The sequence below is a fragment of the Podarcis raffonei genome, chromosome 2 (genome assembly GCF_027172205.1).
Source record: "Podarcis raffonei isolate rPodRaf1 chromosome 2, rPodRaf1.pri, whole genome shotgun sequence".
Lineage (NCBI taxonomy): Eukaryota > Metazoa > Chordata > Lepidosauria > Squamata > Lacertidae > Podarcis > Podarcis raffonei.
In genome coordinates, this window is record NC_070603.1 from 16,409,123 (window position 1) to 16,429,509 (window position 20,387).

Below are 20,387 nucleotides of genomic sequence, written 5' to 3' on the forward strand. Positions count from 1 at the left end.
CCCTAGCATGCTTTACAGATAGATTCAATGGCTTAGATTCAATGCTGTTTTCCATGATGTTATAGTCAGAACCTCAGCACAGCCTGCAATCAATTTACATCAGCAGATACAACTCGAGTTTCCAGATGTTGCGGTTTTACAGTGTTCCGGGTGTGCCTCTCCAAGAAGTTCCACTCCCAAGCGAAGTTGTTCTGATCTTCACCCAACACGATCCATCTCTTACCTTCTCCCCATCCTGCTGGGGAAACATATCTTCTGAGGACGGTGGCAAGTTCTCCTTCTGTTCACAATTGTAGCTCTTATCTTCGCTTTCAATGGCTTGAGTCTCACTCTACAGAATGACAAAGCACTTGAGCATTTGTATATTTTAAGTCCTTAAGGGGCAGGGAGAGAGCTCACTCAAGTCTCTTGAGAAAGTCGGATATGTTATAGGACAATGGAAATGGAAGTATTTTTATACCACCCTTCAATCGTATCCTTAAAGTGGCTTTAAAACAACAACACTGGAGCCCTGAGTGTCAAGATACAGCAGTTTCTATCAACACATTAGAGTGTTTTCCCAGAGAGGCCTTATTCCTTACTAGATGAAGCTCTTAGGTGGCCAGAGCTGTTATTTATCCTACACAGCAACTGTTACTAATAGTCTTCACAAAATAAGACACTGAACTCTGACCCAAGCCAGCTGTCAGGCTTTACCACAAATTAGCAGAGAAGTCGTTAAATAAGCATGCATCCCCTTCAAATTCAAACAAAAGGATCCAAAAACCTTGCATCAAGCAAGGGGAAATGTTTAAAAACATTGCCTTCCAGTCTCCTGAACGCTGTTAATACAGGTTCCATACAAAGCATGCTTTTATTTCATTTTATTGCCTTGTTTTTTTAAAAAAAGTAGCTTACCATCCAATTTAACTAGCTATTGCATGTACAGTCGACTTACATCTTACATGGGTGTTACGTTCCGGCAATCATGCACAGTGCTATTCTTCTAGAAATGCCAGAACTCACCATGAACACCTCCCTTGTTCTCTTATAATGGCAATGGCACCCACCTGAGAGGTGCCAGAACCGAGTTCCAGTGAGTTCTGGCTGGGGAAAAACCCTGATTATGCATATGGGCAAAATCACACAGCCAAAACAACTGCAGAAAACAACTACAAAAGCAGCTCTGCCTTTCTAAAGCTGGTGTGCCAAACATTTGTTGCCTTCCACGCATGGCGGAGAGCTTTTAAGTAACAACCATTAGATACCAGCTGCAAATGCATTATTAGACAAGCTTGGCAGCTGCAAAATCTTTAGCATTTTTATTTTATTTTCATTTACTAAATTGGATCAGGGCATCAGAAGATTTTTCCCATTCAAATTGAGTTGGGGGTTTTTCTGGTGCCAATTACCCTAGGCAACTTAGCCTGATTTTTCTTTTTTATTTTTCCTAGAAAACCCACCCCATTGATGCTCAGAAGCAAATCTCAGCTCCATCACAAAGGCAAATGGACCTGGAGTCCCATGGAGTGGAAGATACAGCAGAAAAGCTGCTGGCAGGTAAAGGGTTAAGCACCCCACCACCACCACTATTCCAGTGGAGAAATAACACCGCCCCCCCAAAACGCAAAAAACACACAAACACTGTTTTCCTTTACAAGGGGTCCCTGGGATCCTGCTAGGCACATTTCTGTGTAATGAGGAGTTCAGCCCCAAGATTGCTTCTGATCTGGGATTCTCAGCCTCTTCTGCCATTATTATTAAAAATCTGGACACAATCATGTGCTTAAGAGGCTCTGTGCATTGACCAATTCACCCCCTAGAAGCCAACAGACTGCTGACACCTGTTATTTGAGAAAGCAAGGCAAGAAACTGAAGGCAAAGCAGAGGGAAGCCGTTAGTAGTTAAGCAGATTTGTTAATCAAGGTGCAATTACCCATGCCATTAATTTCCTTTCAATTACTGAACTAGAGCATCAGAAATACGGCGCTGCATATGGCAAAAAGAAGAAAGCCCCTGTGTCAGAGAGGTGAACCTGCCCATTGCAAGCTGCAGCAAACTTGAGAAGTTTAAGAATTTTCAGAGAATTCCCTGTTAGTGCAAGAGAGGCAGAAGGGAAGACCAGCTTCCCTAGTGCTTATGAAATCTAGATTGTGCTGTGTTTACCTGCTTACGATGCTCAAATTGTGTGCAGGGTCACAACAGCGTACAACAAACAATAGAATTCATTATTAGAGGCTCTTGCATACACAATACCCATCCAAAGGAGTCTGCCTGCTGTATCTCTGTATGAGTTATTGTTCCGGCTTTGCCTCCTTTCCCATTAGCCTATGTTGCGGGGAGATAGATGGGGGACAGACTACTGCCACTACATAACTCCTGTGTTTAAAATCAAGTACCATATACACTGGCCAGATTCAAGGCTATTGTAGTGATTTATAAGGCTCTTATTGTGAGTCCGGTATACCACTAAGACCATCTGATCCCTTATATCCCTGCATGATCGCAGAAGTCTTTGGGGGAGTCACTGTTAGTGGGCCCCCACATGGCTTAGACACATCCACCAAGAGCCATGTACTCAGTATTATCGGCCCAATTCTACGAAACAACCTCATTGCCAAGATCAAACAGGCCCCTCTCTTTGTACTGAACTTCAGCTGCCTAGTGAAAGCCTTTAAAAAAAAAAAAAATTCAGCAAAGCCAGCTTTTTTTCTGATTTTGAAACTATGGTGTTAAGCAGCATAGCAACTGCTTTAAATAAAGAAATATATGCTCTGTATTGGAAGTCAATTGGATCCTTCCACCATCCCTGAGACAGCAGGGTTCTTTGCCCCTGGCAAGGGGAGGTTGCCAACTGTGGGTGCAATCGAACACAGCACTTAATGGAACGTTTCCGCTTGCGCAACAAAACATTCTCCCCCGTTCTGCATCCACCCCTAAATCTGTAATAGGGGTTACCCCAACTCTCTGGAGCAGAACTGGGGAAGGTGCAGGGCACAGACAGTGGGAGGGAGGAAATCTTGTTGCACAAGCGGAAATCCATGCGCAGGCAGGACGCAGTAGCTGGATACGGCCCCACATCTCTGCTCAAGTCACATCAGCAATCTGTGGGGAAGATGAAGAGGGTGTGGGCTCTTCTAAGCATGTCGCTTTCCCCTTTTTACTCTTGCATACACTTTTTTTAGGGACGCGGGTGGCACTGTGGGTTAAACCACAGAGCCTAGGACTTGCCGATCGGAAGGTCGGCGGTTCGAATCCCCGCGACGGGGTGAGCTCCCGTTGCTCGGTCCCTGCGCCTGCAAACCTAGCAGTTCAAAAGCACATCAAAGTGCAAGTAGAGAAATAGGTGCCGCTCCAGCGGGAAGGTAAACGGCGTTTCCGTGCGCTGCTCTGATTCACCAGAAGCGGCTTAGTCATGCTGGCCACATGACACAGAAGCTGTACGCCGGCTGCCTCGGCCAGTAAAGCGAGATGAGCGCCGCAACCCCAGAGTCGGTCACAACTGGACCTAATGGTCAGGGGTCCCTTTACCTTTTTACACTTTTTTTAGTTTTTTCACCTCAAAATGTGACACATGCTTCCCTTTTTAATCCAGAAAAATAAAAGCAGTGGCTAAGCTATCATGAGTCTGGGAGGAAACTGGGTTGTGGACACAAAGCTACCACAAGTCTCCAATTTTGAACAAAACAGTACCCCCACCCCCAAGTCGGGAAACCTGGGGCTCCTGCTAATTTTCCCCTTGAAGGAAAATTTGCTCTACAGCCTCTATTCCATCTCCTGTTCAAATATTTGTCTAGCCAAGTACAGATCAGCCACAGAAGCACAGCATGAACAAATAACATTGTTATGGATGAATTGGAGCTTGGAGCCGGGGGTGGGTGTCATACAGGGAGAAGATGAATCCATTGATTACGTAAAACACCATACAATGAACCAGGAAAAAAGGGGAGAGAGAGAGCAAGAGAGAGAGAAGATAGCAAGGCTTTGGGCAAGTCACATCACCGTTTTGCACCTGGCTTCCCCCATACACATGCTCCCAGCAAGATGGCCAGGCTGGTTTCCGAATGCATGCAGAGATCCTCAGAGGCAGAGCACTAGGCACATGCAAACCAAGAGACAGTAGCATTTCCAAAAGCAGGAGGAAGAGGGGTGTCTGAAAACCCTTTCAGCAGCTTTAAAACAACCTACAAGCACTGTATAATATGCATTGTACAAGTCACCAACGCCACTCCTCAAGGAGCCAAGTATTGCAAACAAGTTCTTCCAAACAAGATCAGCCTTCGCTGGAGTCACCCCTCATGCAATGGGCTCTGGTAAAGCAACAGCCGGCCAGTTATAGGAAAGGGAGGACCTACCACAAGACCACCAGAGCTTCCCTGCTTAGAGACAGCTGCCTGGTACTTAGCAAGCCGATCCTTGATGGACGTTTCCGACAAGCGAGGCATCTCCTGATTCTTCCTGCTCTCTGCTTTCTCCAGGCTCGATGTCGGAGAGGTACACAGCGGATGACCTAGAACACGAGAGCAGACAGTTGTCATTACTAGTCGGTAAAGTAAAAAGGTAGTGACGCGGGTGGCGCTGTGGGTTAAACCACAGAGCCTAGGACTTGCCGATCAGAAGGTCGGCGGTTCGAATCCCCGCCACGGGGTGAGCTCCCATTGCTTGGTCCCTGCTCCTGCCAACCTAGCAGTTCAAAAGCACGTCAAAGTGCAAGTAGATAAATAGGTACCACTCCGGTGGGAAGGTAAATGGCGTTTTTGTGCGCTGCTCTGATTTTGCCAGAAGCGGCTTAGTCATGCTGGCCACATGACCCGGAAGCTGTATGCCGGCTGCCTCGGCCAGTAAAGCGAGATGAGCGCCGCAACCCCAGAGTCGGTCACAACTGGACCTAATGGTCAGGGGTCCCTTTACCTTTACCTAAGGTAAAAAGGTAAAGGACCCCTGGACGGTTAAGTCCAGTCAAAGGCGACTATAAGGTTGCGGCGCTCATCTTGCTTTTAGGCCGAGGGAGCCGGCGTTTGTCCACAGACAGCTTTCTGGGTCATGTGGCCGGCAGGACTAAACCGCTTCTGGCGCAACGGAACACCATGACAGAAACCAGAGCACATGGAAACGCCGTTTACCTTCCTGTCACAGAGGTACCTATTTATCTACTTGCACTGGTGTGCTTTCAAACTGCTAGGTTGGCAGGAGCTGGGACAAAGCAAATGGGCGCTCACCCCGTCGCGGGGATTCGTACTGCCGAACTTCCGATCAGCAAGCGCAAGAACAGGCATAGGCAAACTCGGCCCTCCAGATATTTTGGGACTACAACTCCCATCACCCCTAGCTAACAGGACCAGTGGTCAGGGATGATAGGAATTGTAGTCTCAAAATATCTGGAGGGCCAGGTTTGCCTATGCCTGCCCAAGAGGCTCAGTGGTTTAGACCACAGTGTCACCCGCGTTCCCTAATGCAGATTTGCCCAGGAATGAAATCGTATATTTTTGGGTGGGGGTGGAGAGGGAAGCGAAAAAGAGAAAGGGATGGTATTTGGAATGAGAAAGGCCACCAAGGAATTGATTTCCCCTAACCAAGACACGATAACTGCATCTCAAGGGCTGTTCTGACACCTGTTTTAAAGGTTCCACAATCTCCTTTGCTAGCCAAGGGCCAAACTGGCACCGGGAGAGGAACAGATTTTTGCCCAATCCCTTCAAGGCAGGAGGATGGGGAGACTTTTAAAAGTGCAGCATTGGCAGACAGAAGGGGGTGGGTGGGAGGAAGCCTGAACGTTTTTGTTGCTTGTACATTTGAACCTAAAGGCAGATTCTCTTCTCCAAACTGCTGGGGCTATGTTTGGTCACCAGAAGAAACACCCCCCAAAACCGTTGTTTCAGTGGCGACAAGAAGGCAATGGAAAGGCTCATCCCTTCACCCCATAGTGTAGTTTAGCTTCCCCCTCACTTTAAAGGACATGGTACAACCCAGAGTGGGTCAAGTAACTGTCCTGGCCTCCCACCTAGTTGCACTGTTATGTCAAGCTAGCAATCCTACAGCCGTTGCAGAATCATCTCTTGTCGCTTCTGCACTCACAACAGCTAAGAGTTTCTGCTCTCCCCACCCCAACCCCTTCTTCCGTGTCCACCAATTTATTTCGGGTAACAGCAGAAACAGGAAACATCAATAAGCGCCACAGGCTACACACAAGTAAATACCACCAGAAGCCTTGTACGGTGAGCAGGTGCAAGACAAGCAAATGCTCAGGAACGCAAGGCAAATAGCACTGGTTGTGGAGGGAAAGATGTCAAAAGAAACAACTGTATTTCCCTCAGTTTATAGGAAAGCAACTGCTAGCAGGATTTTCACAGACTGGTAAAGCAAAGGACAAATAAATTATGGACGACGAACCACAAATCAGTCAGCAGACTCAGCTACGAACCGGGAAGTCCTCTCCCAACCCAAATATTGCCTCTGTCAAGGTAGTCTTTGCCTCAGTTTCTCTCCCAACCCCCCCAAATGTACAATTTGGGGAAATGATAACGCTGATTTACAATGCTTGATGATGATGCCCTAGCATTGTTGGTGATGATGACAAAGATCATTGCATCAGTCATAATAATAAGGAAGAAGATTGACAGTTATCCTCCAGCTGCTATCTGTGGTATGGATGCATATTGTTTCCCTATCGATGCTCTCTTATGCATGCGTGGAATAATGCTATCCAAGAGATGCCTCACATGAATCTATATTGTGTGCCTTCATGGTTTTCCTTATAACATGAAATAGCTATACTGGCCCCTTTTTATTTCATATACTGTACACCCTCTTGCCGCCTCAGGGACCAAAAATAAAAACTGAAGATCTCAGCAGCGCATAGGGGGCAATGGCAATTTTAAATTTGCAACTGTAATTTTAAAAACAACACAGAGATATCAGTCCTGCACATTAAAATGAAGGGCATAGGTTTTCATTATATAAGAATGTTTTTAATATTCTGTTGGGAGACTCCCAGTGCGGCTGAGGAAACCCAGCCAGATGGGTGCGGTATAAATAATAAAATTATTCTTATTCTTATTGCTACTCTGCATAAAATGAGAGCAACATCAATTAGTTTATCATTTGTTCGCCCTTCACCAAGTGGTCCAAATGCAGGTTACAAAACAAAGTACAATCAGCAGAACACAATTTACATTAAAATAACAAAACAGCTAACAAGAGAATGACAAAACGGTAGTGTGCAGCAGCAGAGAAGGAGGGAAAACATTCACTCATTTGATGGCCTGGGTAGAGAGATACATCTTGACCAACTGTCCAAAAGCAGGAAGTGATGGCACATATGCACCTCAGAAGGGAGGTAATTCCGCAAACTGGGGGCCACCACAGAAAAAAGTCCTGGCATGCTTTGCCACCCCTCAAACCATGGAGTATGGCAGCCCTGCTGATCCGCAGTGCCGTTCTCGGACACCCCAGGTTTTGGAGATGATCCCTCTTCCACTTTGCCAAAATGATGCTTAACCAGTGTACCGTACCATTTGGGGAGAAGTCGCCATAACACAAAGATGCATGCAACATTGAACGCTGCCCACCTGAGACATTGTGGCTTCTTTCTCCAGAACTGAAGTCAAGGTCTTCCGAGGAAAAGCTGTTCTCCGAGATTCTCCTACCACCACCAGCCCTGCCTTGGTCACGAAAAGCCTGCTTTAAAAACAAAAGGAAAGAAAGGCACAAACCCATCAGTTTACTGGCTCGTTCCGAAACGGATTGTCTGAGCATCGTGCTTTTGAGCACACAGGTTTCATCACTGATAAAATTATATTCGTTAATATAAAGAATACACATCATTTACGTAACAACAAAAATCAGTTCTACATCTCCTCGGTTTCCCTGGCTGAAATGCTTGGTTAGCTCCAAGTTACAACCTCAGTCCTTCCACAACTCTATCCAGAACTCTGTGGCCGAGTATTTGTTTATCTCTGTATCATGGATGTCCTCAAATATCTCCAGTAGCTTCCCTTCCAGCACAAATACCTTGTCCTTACTTCTCAGGTCTCTCTTCTCCTCTGTCCCATTCTACACCTCATGCTTATTTTAGCTCCTGTGCCAAAGACCTTCCATCTCCCTGATCTGTGGCCTTAAACCACCTGGAGATTTCCAGCTCGCTTAAAACTACTTTGCTCTTTCCTCCTCGCTACTCTGTGTCTGGGACTCAGAGCTTCCCTTCTCTCCTCCTTCAGATGCACTCCCCAGAACCTATTTCGTCCATTAAGACTTTCGTATAACTCTCCATCCCAGCTGGAACAAAGCATGCATGCTTAGCTAGCTGTCTTTCTGCCTCATCATTCTTGCATCTCCCTTCCCCACCCTCCCTCAGTTGTCTTCCACCCGTCAAACGTTAAACTATAGGTAAAGGTAGAGGACCCCTGGGTGGTTACATCCAGTCAAAGGTGACTATGGGGTTGCAGCGCTCATTTCGCTTTCAGGCCGAGGGAGCCAGCGTTTGTCCACAGACAGCTTTTCTGGGTCATGTGGCCAGCAGGACTGAACCTCTTCTAGCGCAATGGGACACCATGACGGAAACCAGAACGCACAGAAATGCCGTTTACCTTCCCGCCACAGTGGTACCTATTTATCTACTTGCACTGGTATGCTTTCGAACTGCTAGGTTGGCAGGAGCTGGGACAGAGCAATGGGAGCTGACCGCCGTTGCGCAGATCTGAACTGCTGACCTTCCGATCGGCAAGCCCAAGAGGTTCGTTGTTTTAAATCACAGCGCCACCCGCATCTCTGCACCAAAGGGGCAGAGATCTCTTTTTTTAATGGTTACCCATCATTCCATGCAGTGGCTTTCTTGAGCAGATTTTAGGGGTAACTGGGTTCCCCTTACTTTTAAAAAATTAAATATTTATTTTTTGTCTGTGGAGGCTAGAACAGATATACATCCAATGCCTGAGCCAAATATCCACCTATACCTGTAATCAATAAAGTTGTGGCCACTTATAATCCACATCTTTTCCTGCTTGAGCTTATTAACCACATCTTTAGCCACTGCCTTGGTCAGGGGCTGGGGGTAGCACTGCGACTGGGCTCACAATAAACGAACAAACCAACTTTGTGGTGAGTTCCCCCACTCCCCCCCCCCAGAAAAAAAGCACTGATTCCATGCACACCGATACCACTGTACCAATCACAACCACTGTCTTTATAACCTAGATAGGCCACAGTTACCTAGCTGGGGGTGCGGTGGGAATCTTAAACTAAGTTAATATTAATCTACAAAGCTGAATGTACAAGACAGACAAGCCCCACTGCCAAATGAGGCCCCAGGGCTTGCTCAAACCTTTAATTTTGTTTTGTTTTTTTAAAAGAAGTTTATTACTTTTAACTCCACCTTTCTACAGATTCCCAGGGAAGCCTACGAAAAGTTACAATGCCAATAAAAATGAAATCTCATAAGACTGACAAATACTGGCCTGCATATAATTACTCAAAACTGACAATTACATGGGTCTTAAGACAGAAAGAACCTAAGAAGAACTTTCTGGATGGAGCTAATGGTACATTTGACTGGCATTCTGTTCTCACGGAGACCAACCAGTGTTATGACTCATTTACGTACAGTATAAGCTATAGCTTAGGGACCCACTCTCTTGGGGTCCCCAAAAAAATTTAAAGGAAAAAAACCTGGATGTACGGTACATTTCCAAGATACAAGATAAAATTTAAAAAAACCTACACACATCAACAGTGTTTTGTGTTGTGTAGGCTCCTATGATATAAGTCATGGCCCCTGCCTGCTAACCTGCTCCCTAAAATATCACTGGTTTGCTCATTTCTCTATATAGGGTGCCTACATTCTGAATGGACTTTGCATTCTGCATGGACTTTTCAACAATTACTTTGATAAAATACATATTTTGTTATGTGCAAATGGCTTTAGTTACCTACTAGGTCCATAAATTACCATATCGCATGTATTCAACACAAAAAACAGTGACAATTTGTTGTTGACAAAGGACAGTTGGACATGTAAAGGGCCCCATTATCTTCAGTAGCTTAGGGCCTCATCAAAACTAAATCCGGCCCTGGTTATGAGGGAGAAAAACTTTTCTCTACCAACCTTCTCCAGTGCCAGGCATAATTTGTCCAACTTCTATCATGTCATCGTTATGATTATCAGCAGTTTTATTTTCAATCGTTTTCTAATGATCCCTGGCATGGAATTTGGCTTTTTCACCTGTGCTGTGCACTAGGTCAACATATTCCTTGAGCTACCCACCACAACTCCCAACCTCTTATTCCTGGTCCATCACCACCAGTTCAGACCAAAGGTCTCAAGATTTTCTGTTGATGAAGAATTAGTAAAGCGATCTTCAGCAGGCTGCTTATTCACACAGAACATAGTAAAGGGACCCCTGACCATTAGGTCCAGTTGTGGCTGACTCTGGGGTTGCGCACTCATCTTGCTTTATTGGCCGAGGGAGCCGGCGTACAGCTTCCGGGTCATGTGGCCAGCATGACTAAGCCGCTTCTGGCAAACCAGAGCAGCACACGGAAAAGTCGTTTACCTTCCCGCTGGAGCGGTACCTATTTATCTACTTGCACTTTGACGTGCTTTCGAACTGCTAGGTTGGCAGGAGCAGGGATTGAGCAACGGGAGCTCACCCCGTCATGGGGATTCGAACCGCCGACCTTCTGATCAGCAAGTCCTAGGCTCTGTGGTTTAACCCACAGCGCCACCCGCGTCCCATAGCTAACTTAGTCAATGGTGGTTCCCTGACCGCGAGAAGTGAGATTACAGGGAACCAGGTGGAGGGCCTTCTCGGTAGTGGTGCCCGCCCTGTGGAACGCCCTCTTGTCAGATGTCAAGGAAGTAAACAACTATCTGACTTTTAGAAGACATCTGAAGGCAGCCCTGTTTAGGGAAGTTTTTAATGTTTGATGTTTTATTGTGTTTTTAATATTCTGTTGGGAGCTGCCCAGAGTGCCTGGGGAGACCCAGCCAGATGGGTGGGGTATAAATAATAAATTATTATAAATTATTATTATTATTATTATTATTATTAAGGGGCATAAATCAGGCATTCAAAAGAGGGGAAATAGAACTGTTGCCTCATTGATTTCTATGTCCGTGAACATACTCTTTTCCTCAACTGTATCGCACTGCATGCACACAATGGGTATACAGTGGTACCTTAGTTCTTGAATGGCTTAGTTGTCGAACAAAACGGCTCCCGAACGCCGCAAACCCGGAAGTAAGTGTTCCAGTTTGTGAACGTTTTTTGGAAGTCAAACATCTGACACGGCTTCCGTGGCTTCCGCTTGAGTGCAGGAAGCTCCTGCAGCCAATCGGAATCTGCACCTTGGTTTTTGAACGGTTTCAGGAGCTGGAACGGAATAAGTTCGAGAACCAAGGTACCACTGTATATGGACATACGCTCCCCACTGCTGTTTTCTCCACATCTAATGAAAGAGACTCCTATTTATGGAATATCATGTGACAGGAAGTCTTTAAGAAGTGCCAGAGGACTCTGTCAAACTGCATATCCAGAAGTAATTGCTTAGGTACCTTGGGCTAGGGCTGGGCCTGAGCAATATATCGATATATCGTCAAAACCCAGTTTGAAGTCCATATAGCGATTTGGTTTCATGGTTTTTGACCTGGCAATATATTTCAAACCATGATGTGTGTTAGGGCTAAGCAATATATTGTCCAAAACCGGCTTCAAGTCCATTTTCATGATATTGGTTTCATAGCTTTTGACCTATGCAAAAATCACAATGTGGGGAAAACTGTGAATCCAGCCAATGTCTCTGCATAGCTCCATCCTTATTTCAGACATTGTGATATATCGGTATATTGCGATATTTAGCTGGGTGGTATCTCGCAATATTCAAAACCAGATATCACCCAGCCCTAACTTGGCCTGCTTTCAAAGCCAGCAAAAGCTTCAAGCTGAATCAGTGGGGGCTGCAAGTCAAAAATTTTGGAAGCAATTTTGGGTTTTGGATTATTACTTTAATAGGAATATTGGGCCGGGGGGGATTAAAGATGGTATTTCCTTTTACCAGTGGGTGGTAACTCAAAGCTTGAGAAAATGCATTTTACAATTTAGCAGCATACATAAACATTAAACAATTTGCAGCTGGCTAGAAAGCAGATCAGCTAAAACGCTTGTTAAAAGTAGAGGCTTTCAAATGAAAGCGAGAGGTTGCTCAAGTTTATTTGGAGCAACTTAACCCGCGTCTTCTCTCCCCAACCCCCAGCTTGCCGTAAGCAGACAGGAATTCATTTTGGTGAGGATTTTCCCAAACACTTAACATGAATAGTTTGTGTCAACAGAACTTTAGGTCAGCGTTCAAGTTCCAGGAAGTCCCAGCATCAGGAAGAAGCTGGAGTCATGATTTCAATGGAGGTGTCGTAATTAAAATACAAAAAAATTCAAAACGTAATTGCTTTGGGGCATGAGCAACCTGCGAAAGCTGGCAAGGGAAATAATACATGCCTGCTCGTAACGGCCACATATAATAAAGTTCACGACAACCTAGCAATTTCTACTTTCCATGGAATGGAAACTTCTTAACAGGAAGTTTAGAACAGAAAGGGGAAAAAACACTTCATTCAGTCCAGTGCGTGTCGACGAACCCAATTGTTAGAGCAGCAAAATGTCCATTTGCAAAGCAATTCTAACCTCTGTCTACTCAGAAGTAAGTCTCGTTGGAGTAAGTGGGGCTTGCTCCCAGATAAACCGGGTTGGGATCAAATACTTAGTCACCAAAGCTGTAATAAGGTAAAAGACCCCTGGATGGTTAAGTCCAGTCAAAGGCAACTACAGTATGGGGTGCGGTGCTCATCTCGCTTTTCAAGCCGAGGGAGCCAGCGTTTGTCCACAGACAGCTTTCTGGGTCATGTAGCCAGCATGACTAAACCACTTCTGGCGCAATGGAACACCATGATGGAAATCAGAGCACACGGAAATGCAGTTTACCTTCCCACCGCAGCGGTACCTATTTATCTACTTCCACTGGTGTGCTTTTGAACTGCTAGGTTGGCAGGAGCTGGGACAGAGCAATGGGAGCTCACTCCATCGCGGGGATTCGAACCACCAACCTTCCTATCAGCAAGCCCAAGAGGCTCCATGGTTTAGACAACAGTGCCACCCGCTCCCTTCAAAAAGGAGACAAGGGAACACAGCAGGACCTGGGGTTCTGACTAGAAAGCTATATCCAACTGAATGTTCGAGGGCCAAACTAGATACCTAACCAGGTTTCATCGACTGTATGCAACACCGCACAGGTACAGTTCCCCTCACACAAAAGGGCTTCCCCTTCCAATCCTTTCGCTGCTCCTGGGACTCTTCCAACAGTCTGGAGCAGATTTTGAGAGCCCACTGTGGGCTGTAGGGGAGGGGAAGAGATGTCCCATTGAGCAAGCAGAAACTAGCAGACAAGAGTTTCTGATTTCTTTTGTTAGAAGAACGCAAACTTAAGAAAACTGTCATAGGGAACGCAAGAACAACTGGGGTGGGTGCTTAACTAAGGATGCAGGAGGAACCAGTTTTAAGAAGATTTATGCACATAATTTGGTAGTTCTGACCCTATCAAACTTTGCTCGAATCAGACGACCTCTTGAAACGAGTGCCCATTTATGTCTGAGCCACTCAGGGTTGTGTTTTTTTAAAGCCCAACAAATTATACGCAGAATTGTGCACAAACCTACAGTGGTACCTCGGGTTAAGTACTTAATTCGTTCCGGAGGTCTGTTCTTAACCTGAAACTGTTCTTAACCTGAAGCACCACTTTAGCTAATGGGGCCTCCCACTGCCACCGCGCCGCCAGAGCACAATTTCTGTTCTCATCCTGAAGCAAAGTTCTTAACCCGAGGTACCGTATTTTTTGCTCTATAAGACTCACTTTTTCCCTCCTAAAAAGTAAGGGGAAATGTGTGTGCATCTTATGGAGCGAATGCAGGCTGCGCAGTATCCCAGAAGCCAGAACAGCAAGAGGGATTGCTGCTTTCACTGCGCAGCGATCCCTCTTGCTGTTCTGGCTTCTGAGATTCAGAATATTTTCTTTCTTGTTTTTCTCCTCCAAAACCTAGGTGCGTCTTGTGGTCCAGTGTTTCTTATAGAGCGAAAAATATGGTAATATTTCTGGGTTAGTGGAGTCTGTAACCTGAAGCGTCTGTAACCTGAAGCGTATGTAACCCGAGGTACCACTGTACAGTGGTACCCCGCAAGACGAATGCCTCGCTAAACGAAAAACGCGCAAGACGAAAGGGTTTTCTGATTTTTTAGCCGCTTCGCAAGACAAATTTTCCTATGGGCCTTTCTCGCAAAATGAATTTTTTTTTGAGTTTTTCCCCACAGGCTCCCTCTAAACTTCAGCGGAGCAGGGCGGGCTGGGAGGGAATCCCTTGGACCCCCGCCAGACTTCCCGAAGCTCTTTTGAAGTCCAGTGGGGGGAGAAGGGCTTTTCTTCCCACCGCCAGCCTTCAGAACAGCCTTCTGAAGGCTGGCGGTGGGAAGAAAAGCCATTCTCCCCCCGCCTGCCTACAGAAGAGGTTCGAGGAAAGAGGCGAAGGAGCACTGCCCCTTCACCTCTGTCCCCGGAGCTTGCCGTTCTCCCCCGGCCTGCCTTCAGAAGAGGTCCGGGGACAGACTGTCCCCGGACCTGGTCTGAAGGTGGTCTCCATAGGAACGCATTAATTGATTTTCAATGCATTCCTATGGGAACCCGTGCTTCGCAAGACAAAAAACTCGCAAGAAGAAAAAACTCGTGGAACGAATTAATTTCGTCTTGCGGGGCACCACTGTATATGCAAAAATGCACATATGCGTGTGCAGAATTTTAAAAGTTGCAAGTGCTATTGAAAGATCATCTGCTCTAAAGTCCCACTGATGCAAGAAAGCCACCTCAGTCAGGAGAGGTTATGTATGTGGGTTTCTATCCTTCACTCAGCTACTAGTTACAGAAGCCTGGCCAGAAAGGGGGCGTGCCTCCCTGAACCAGCCTATCATCCATCCCTGCATAGAGTCCGAGTTGTCACAGTTGCGCCTCCCCCCCCCTTTATAAGACCTTCAATAGACTTAAGAGTTTATTACACTAAAAGTTATTAAGAATGTAAGAGCTGGATCAGACCAAAGGCCCATCTAAGTCCAACACCCTGCTCTCACAGCGGCCAGTCAGATACTTTTGGGTAGCCCATAAGCAGGACTCAAGTAGTGCCTTGGGAGAAAATGTTGGCAGCGCATGAGACTCTTAAACATGGGTAGGAAAACTAAGGCCTTCTAAATCTGGCCCACGGATGGTCCGGGAATCAGCGTGTTTTTACATGAGTAGAATGTGTCCTTTTGTTTAAAATGCATCTCTGGGTTGTTTGTGGGGCCTGCCTGGTGTTTTTACATGAGTAGAATGTGTGCTTTTGTTTAAAATGCATCTCTGGGTTACAGTGGTACACCTGGTTGCGAACAGGATCCGTTCCGGAGGCTCGTTCGCAACATGAAAAGAGTGCAACCTGAAGCGCCGTATCTGCGCAGGTGCGCAGCCGATTTGGCGCTTATGCGCATGCGCGAGTGGTGAAACCCAGAAGTTACCCTTTCCGGTACCTCCGGGTCACCGCGGGACGTAACCTGAAAGAACGTAACATGAAGCAAACGTAACATGAGGTATGACTGTATTTGTGGGGTCCAGGAATTCATTTCTATTTTTTTTCAAAATATAGTCCGGCCCCCCTCAAGGTCTGATGGACAGTGGACCGGCCCCCTGCTGAAAAAGTTTGCGGACCCCTGCTCTTAAATCTCAGGGTTGTGGGTTCGAGCCCTGTGTTGGGCAAAAGATTCCTGCATTGCCGGGGGTTGGAGTAGATGACCCTCGTGGTCCCTTCAATCTCTACAATTCTGTGATTCAACAGCCCTCTTTTTAGATGAAGTGCAAAAGCCAAGGTCAATCAGCCTCAAGGCACAAGCAGTTTTAACCTCAGAGAGAGACCAAGAGCAGGCATAGGCAAACTCCAGCCCTCCAGATGTTTGGGACTACAATTCCCATCATCCCTGACCACTGGTCCTGTTAGCTAGGGATGATGGGAATTGTAGTCCCAAACATCTGGAGAGCCAGAGTTTGCCTATGCCTGATCAAGACCATTTCTCTGTTCCGAACAGACGAATCCCTTGAAGTATTTAAAAGTGTTTTCTTTGGTACTCTGCATCATAAGGAAGAACCAGATCAGTTTTTTAAATGTACTTGTGAGTGTTTCATTTTACAAATGGAAGGCAGGAATGATTAATCAAAGGGTGTGGCGCTTTCAGAGAGTAATGGGGTCTCAATTGTTTTAGGGCTTGGTTTCTAATTAAGAAGCCTGAAGGACAGAATCGTTGGCCGCAGTCTTCAGAGACTTGTGTCCTTCCAGGCATAACGTTAGATTGGCGACTCAAGTTTCCCATCATCAAGTGAAAAAAGTCTCTTGCAATGCACTTGCACCAGCTCCAGGAAGTCTACTTGGGCACATCAGGAGTTGGAATTACAGTATGTCCTCTTCCAGAGTTCCCAGTATCTTGACAAAAATAAAGTCTACTTCTAATGAGGCGTCACCTCTTTGCCTATCTCACACGTGGTACATGCTCAGAGAATCCCCATTGGCAAGTTAATAGCATTTCTTTGGCAGAAAACTAGGGCTTTCTGCAAGTGACTGGAACCCAGGCATGGGTGTAGCCAGGATTTATGTTGGGGCGCTATTTATTGGGGGGGTTTCGGAACAGAGCTATCTGCGACGCAATTGGTCAGTTAGGTATTTTTATTTATTTACTTGATGTGGGGGCAGCCTCCCCTCTGCCTTCCCCCTTGGCTACACCCATGAACCCAGGTGGATTCAAACAAAAAAAGTTTGGTAATACAGTGGTACCTCGGGTTACATACGCTTCAGGTTGCATACGCTTCAGGTTACAGACTCCGCTAACCCTGAAATAGTACCTTGGGTTAAGAACTTTGCTTCAGGATGAGAACAGAAATCGTGCTCCGGCGGCATGGTGGCAGCAGGAGGCCCCATTAGCTAAAGTGGTGCTTCAGGTTAAGAACAGTTTCAGGTTCAGAACAGACCTCCGGAACGAATTAAGTACTTAACCCGAGGTACCACTGTAATTTTGACCAAATTGCAGGAGGCAGTGGAAGACAGAAGTGCCTGGCGTGCTCTGGTCCATGGGGTCATGAAGAGTTAGACACGACTAAACGACTAAACAACAACAACAACAAACCACTGTAATATTTTATTCTTTTCCTCCCATATAGAAAGTTACATTTGTTACTCAACAATGATATTCCATCTCAACAAAACTAGTGACTACCCACTCACCCAACAGCGATGCTTATAACTCACGATTACAGTGGTACCTCGCATTAAGAACTTAATTAGTTCCGGAGGTCCGTTCTTAACCTGAAACTGTTCTTAACCTGAAGTACCACTTTAGCTAATGGGGCCTCCTGCTGCTGCTGCACCGCCAGAGCACAATTTCTGTTCTCATCCTGAAGCAAAGTTCTTAACCTGAGGTACTATTACCTGAGGTTAGTGGAGTCTGTAACCTGAAGCATATGTAACCTGAAGCGTATGTAACCACTGTACACACAATTGCGTTTTAAGGTTCTGTCTGATCTAATTTCACCCTCTCTAAATGTGTTTCTTAATATTCAAACAATTAAGATTGCATTCCTGCCTGTGGTTAATTTAACCAACCGGAAATGTTGTAATGTGGGGCTTTGTTTTAGAGAAATTGATTTCATCTGAAAATGGACAGGCTCCTACAAACCAGGATTTTTAAAAAATTTTAAACGAAGTTTAATAAGCCATTTCCCCTAACTTTCAGCTCTCAAGTGCTCCAAGTTACACAGAGTCCTTCCTTCAGCCGTCTTCTAATCACTGTTCAGGATCCCCTGCACCTCATTCTATACTCTTTGACAGCTATCCAACCTCAGCTCACTGGCTGAAGTCCCTGCAGTCAGTCAGTCCCTGGAAAGATAAATCATAGCTGGCAGCCCCTACAGCACCTCTTGCTTCATCATCCCCAAGGATATGTCCACTGCATGACTCAAGCAAGCCAAAATGGATTTCGGCCAACTCCCAAAGCCCAAGGAATGAGGCACTCATTGCCTGGACTTGAACGCCCTTCCATTACCTTCTTCCCACAGCGATGCTCTTTTATGGCACGCGGATGCGAACATCACATGCACACAAGTCTTGGAGCTTGAAAACTCTAAGCCTTGCTTAGAGCAGAAGGCCCCATTGCCTTCTTAAATATCAGGCTTTTCTGCATTTTCGGTAGCCATCCTTGGAAGATCTTAAGGACGAAGAGGGAGGGAAGAAAGAGGTTTCAAATACAGTGGTACCTCGGGTTAAGTACTTAATTCGTTCCGGAGGTCTGTTCTTAACCTGAAACTGTTCTTAAACTGAAGCACCGCTTTAGCTAATGGAGCCTCCTGCTGCTGCCGCGTCGCCGCAACACAATTTCTGTTCTCATCCTGAAGCAAAGTTCTTAACCCAAGGTACTATTTCAGGGTTAGCGGAGTCTTAACCTGAAGCACTATTTCTGGGTTAGAGGAGTCTGTAACCTGAAGCGTATGTAACCTGAACCGTATGTAACCTGAGGTACCACTGTACTTGGGCTGCAACTCCTGAACGCCATGGGTGTAAGTATGTCCGAACGAAGTGCAGATTATTATGTTATCAGTTTACCAAAAAAGGTCTGTGTACCTCACAATCTAGTGGTTACAGCTGCTCCAGAGACATTTCCCACCCTAGTAGGATCACCTAGTGTTGCGTGACTATCCGAGCACAACAACTCAAATGCAAATAATTTATAACCGTGTTGGTTAGCTGAACAGAAAAGCCCTTCCCTTTCTTTCCATTCGACAAACTGGGACGGTAATAAATGTGCACTCAAACTGGAGGATATAGCTCGCAACGTATGCACTCTGTCTCTCTGGAATTGCTGTGGCAGCCCAAATTATCCGGCTTGCTTCAAGAATATTCCTAGACAGCTAAGCTGCCATGTTACGGGGGAAACTTGATCGCTCACTAGGAGCAGTAAAATGACCTCTCATTCAGTCAGTTTCTGTTTAGAATTCTAGGAAACACAACATTAAAATATTTTGTACAATGTGAAGGTTCGTACGTGCACCAGAATGGTACAAGCTGGTCTGGTTCACATATTAAGCTAAACCATAGTTCACAATAAACTAGAGAGTGGTACTTAATTTGTTCTGGAGGTCCGTTCTCAACCTGAAACTGTTCTTAACCTGAAGCACCACTTTAGCTAATGGGGCCTCCTGCTGCAGCCATGCCGCCGGAGCACGATTTCTGTTCTCATCCTGAAGCAAAGTTCTTAACCTGAGGTACTATTTCTGGGTTAGCGGAGTCTGTAACCTGAAGCGTATGTAACCTGAAGCATATGTAACCCAAGGTACCACTGTAGTTGGAAGTACACACTGCTTGTTGTGTTCCTTCCACTGCTCCAATGCTGACTAAACAAGTTTCGCTTGTCATGTTGCCCAAACCCAGGTTCATGGTTTGCTTCCTCCAAAGGAACCGCAAGAGCAAACCATGGTCAGCCAAGAACAAACCCTGGCTACTGCTTGTGCTTTATTTGCAGGAAACAAACCACAAGCTAGGGTTCAGACAGCATGCGAAGACAAAACCTGGCTTCTTTCGTTTGTGGAGAAGCAGGAACTGAAGAAAGAGCATTCACATTAAACCATAATTTAAAACAAACCATGGTTTAATGTGAACAGGCCTTAATCTACTTTTATTATTTCCTGATATTGACAATAACAACACTTAGACTAAGTGGTCCAATCTCTTAGAAACAGTTCCTTTTGTTATGCTCAGGGCAACGCAGTTATTATTCTCCAAAGAGATGGTGTCAGTTTCTTGGAAGAGATCTAGAGTCACGCCCTAATATTTCTCCAGTGAACACCATTTTCAGAACTCATTGAACAGCTCAGTCAGCAAATTAAAATCAGTTACAACTGAGATAAAGCAAACCATTCCTTCCCGAAACAATTTTAAATACTAATTTTATTAAATTAACCTCGACTGAAAACTATTTGGGCTTTCCTAAGCCTCCAGCTATTTAAAGGTCTCAGCCATACCTGTTTATATTCTAGCAAAAACTCAGCCACACATGCAAAGGGACGAAAGTGAAGGAAACTATGAGAAAACTGGAAAAAGTCAACCAGACTGTGTTTGAAGCCATTGGCATATGCAACTCATTTTCTAGTTACGCAATTTTCCCGGGGGGGACACAGTCTGCAGTCCACATGCAGGATCAGATTTCATGAGCAGTTGTAGGAAAATGCAAGGCCTGTGAAATTTGCAAGTCAAAACTAGCAAAAGCAGGCACTCTCAGCCTATGTTCACACATTTTTCCTGTGATAATTCCCCC

General features: G+C 45.6%; 1 protein-coding gene across 6 annotated transcripts in view; it reads right to left on the minus strand.

Moving 5' to 3' along the window:
- Nucleotides 1–20,387, minus strand: part of LIMA1 (LIM domain and actin binding 1) — a 70,376-nt gene that overhangs the window by 16,594 nt on the left and 33,395 nt on the right. For 3 of the 6 annotated variants that reach the window (XM_053375095.1, XM_053375096.1, XM_053375098.1), the window contains 3 exons: nucleotides 7,548–7,659; nucleotides 4,335–4,489; nucleotides 224–331 (listed from right to left, as the gene is read on the minus strand). In XM_053375095.1, coding sequence (XP_053231070.1) covers nucleotides 224–331; nucleotides 4,335–4,489; nucleotides 7,548–7,659 — 375 coding nt within the window. The remainder of the gene's footprint in view (nucleotides 1–223; nucleotides 332–4,334; nucleotides 4,490–7,547; nucleotides 7,660–20,387) is intronic. The other 3 variants (XM_053375097.1, XM_053375093.1, XM_053375094.1) reach the window with 2 other exon arrangements.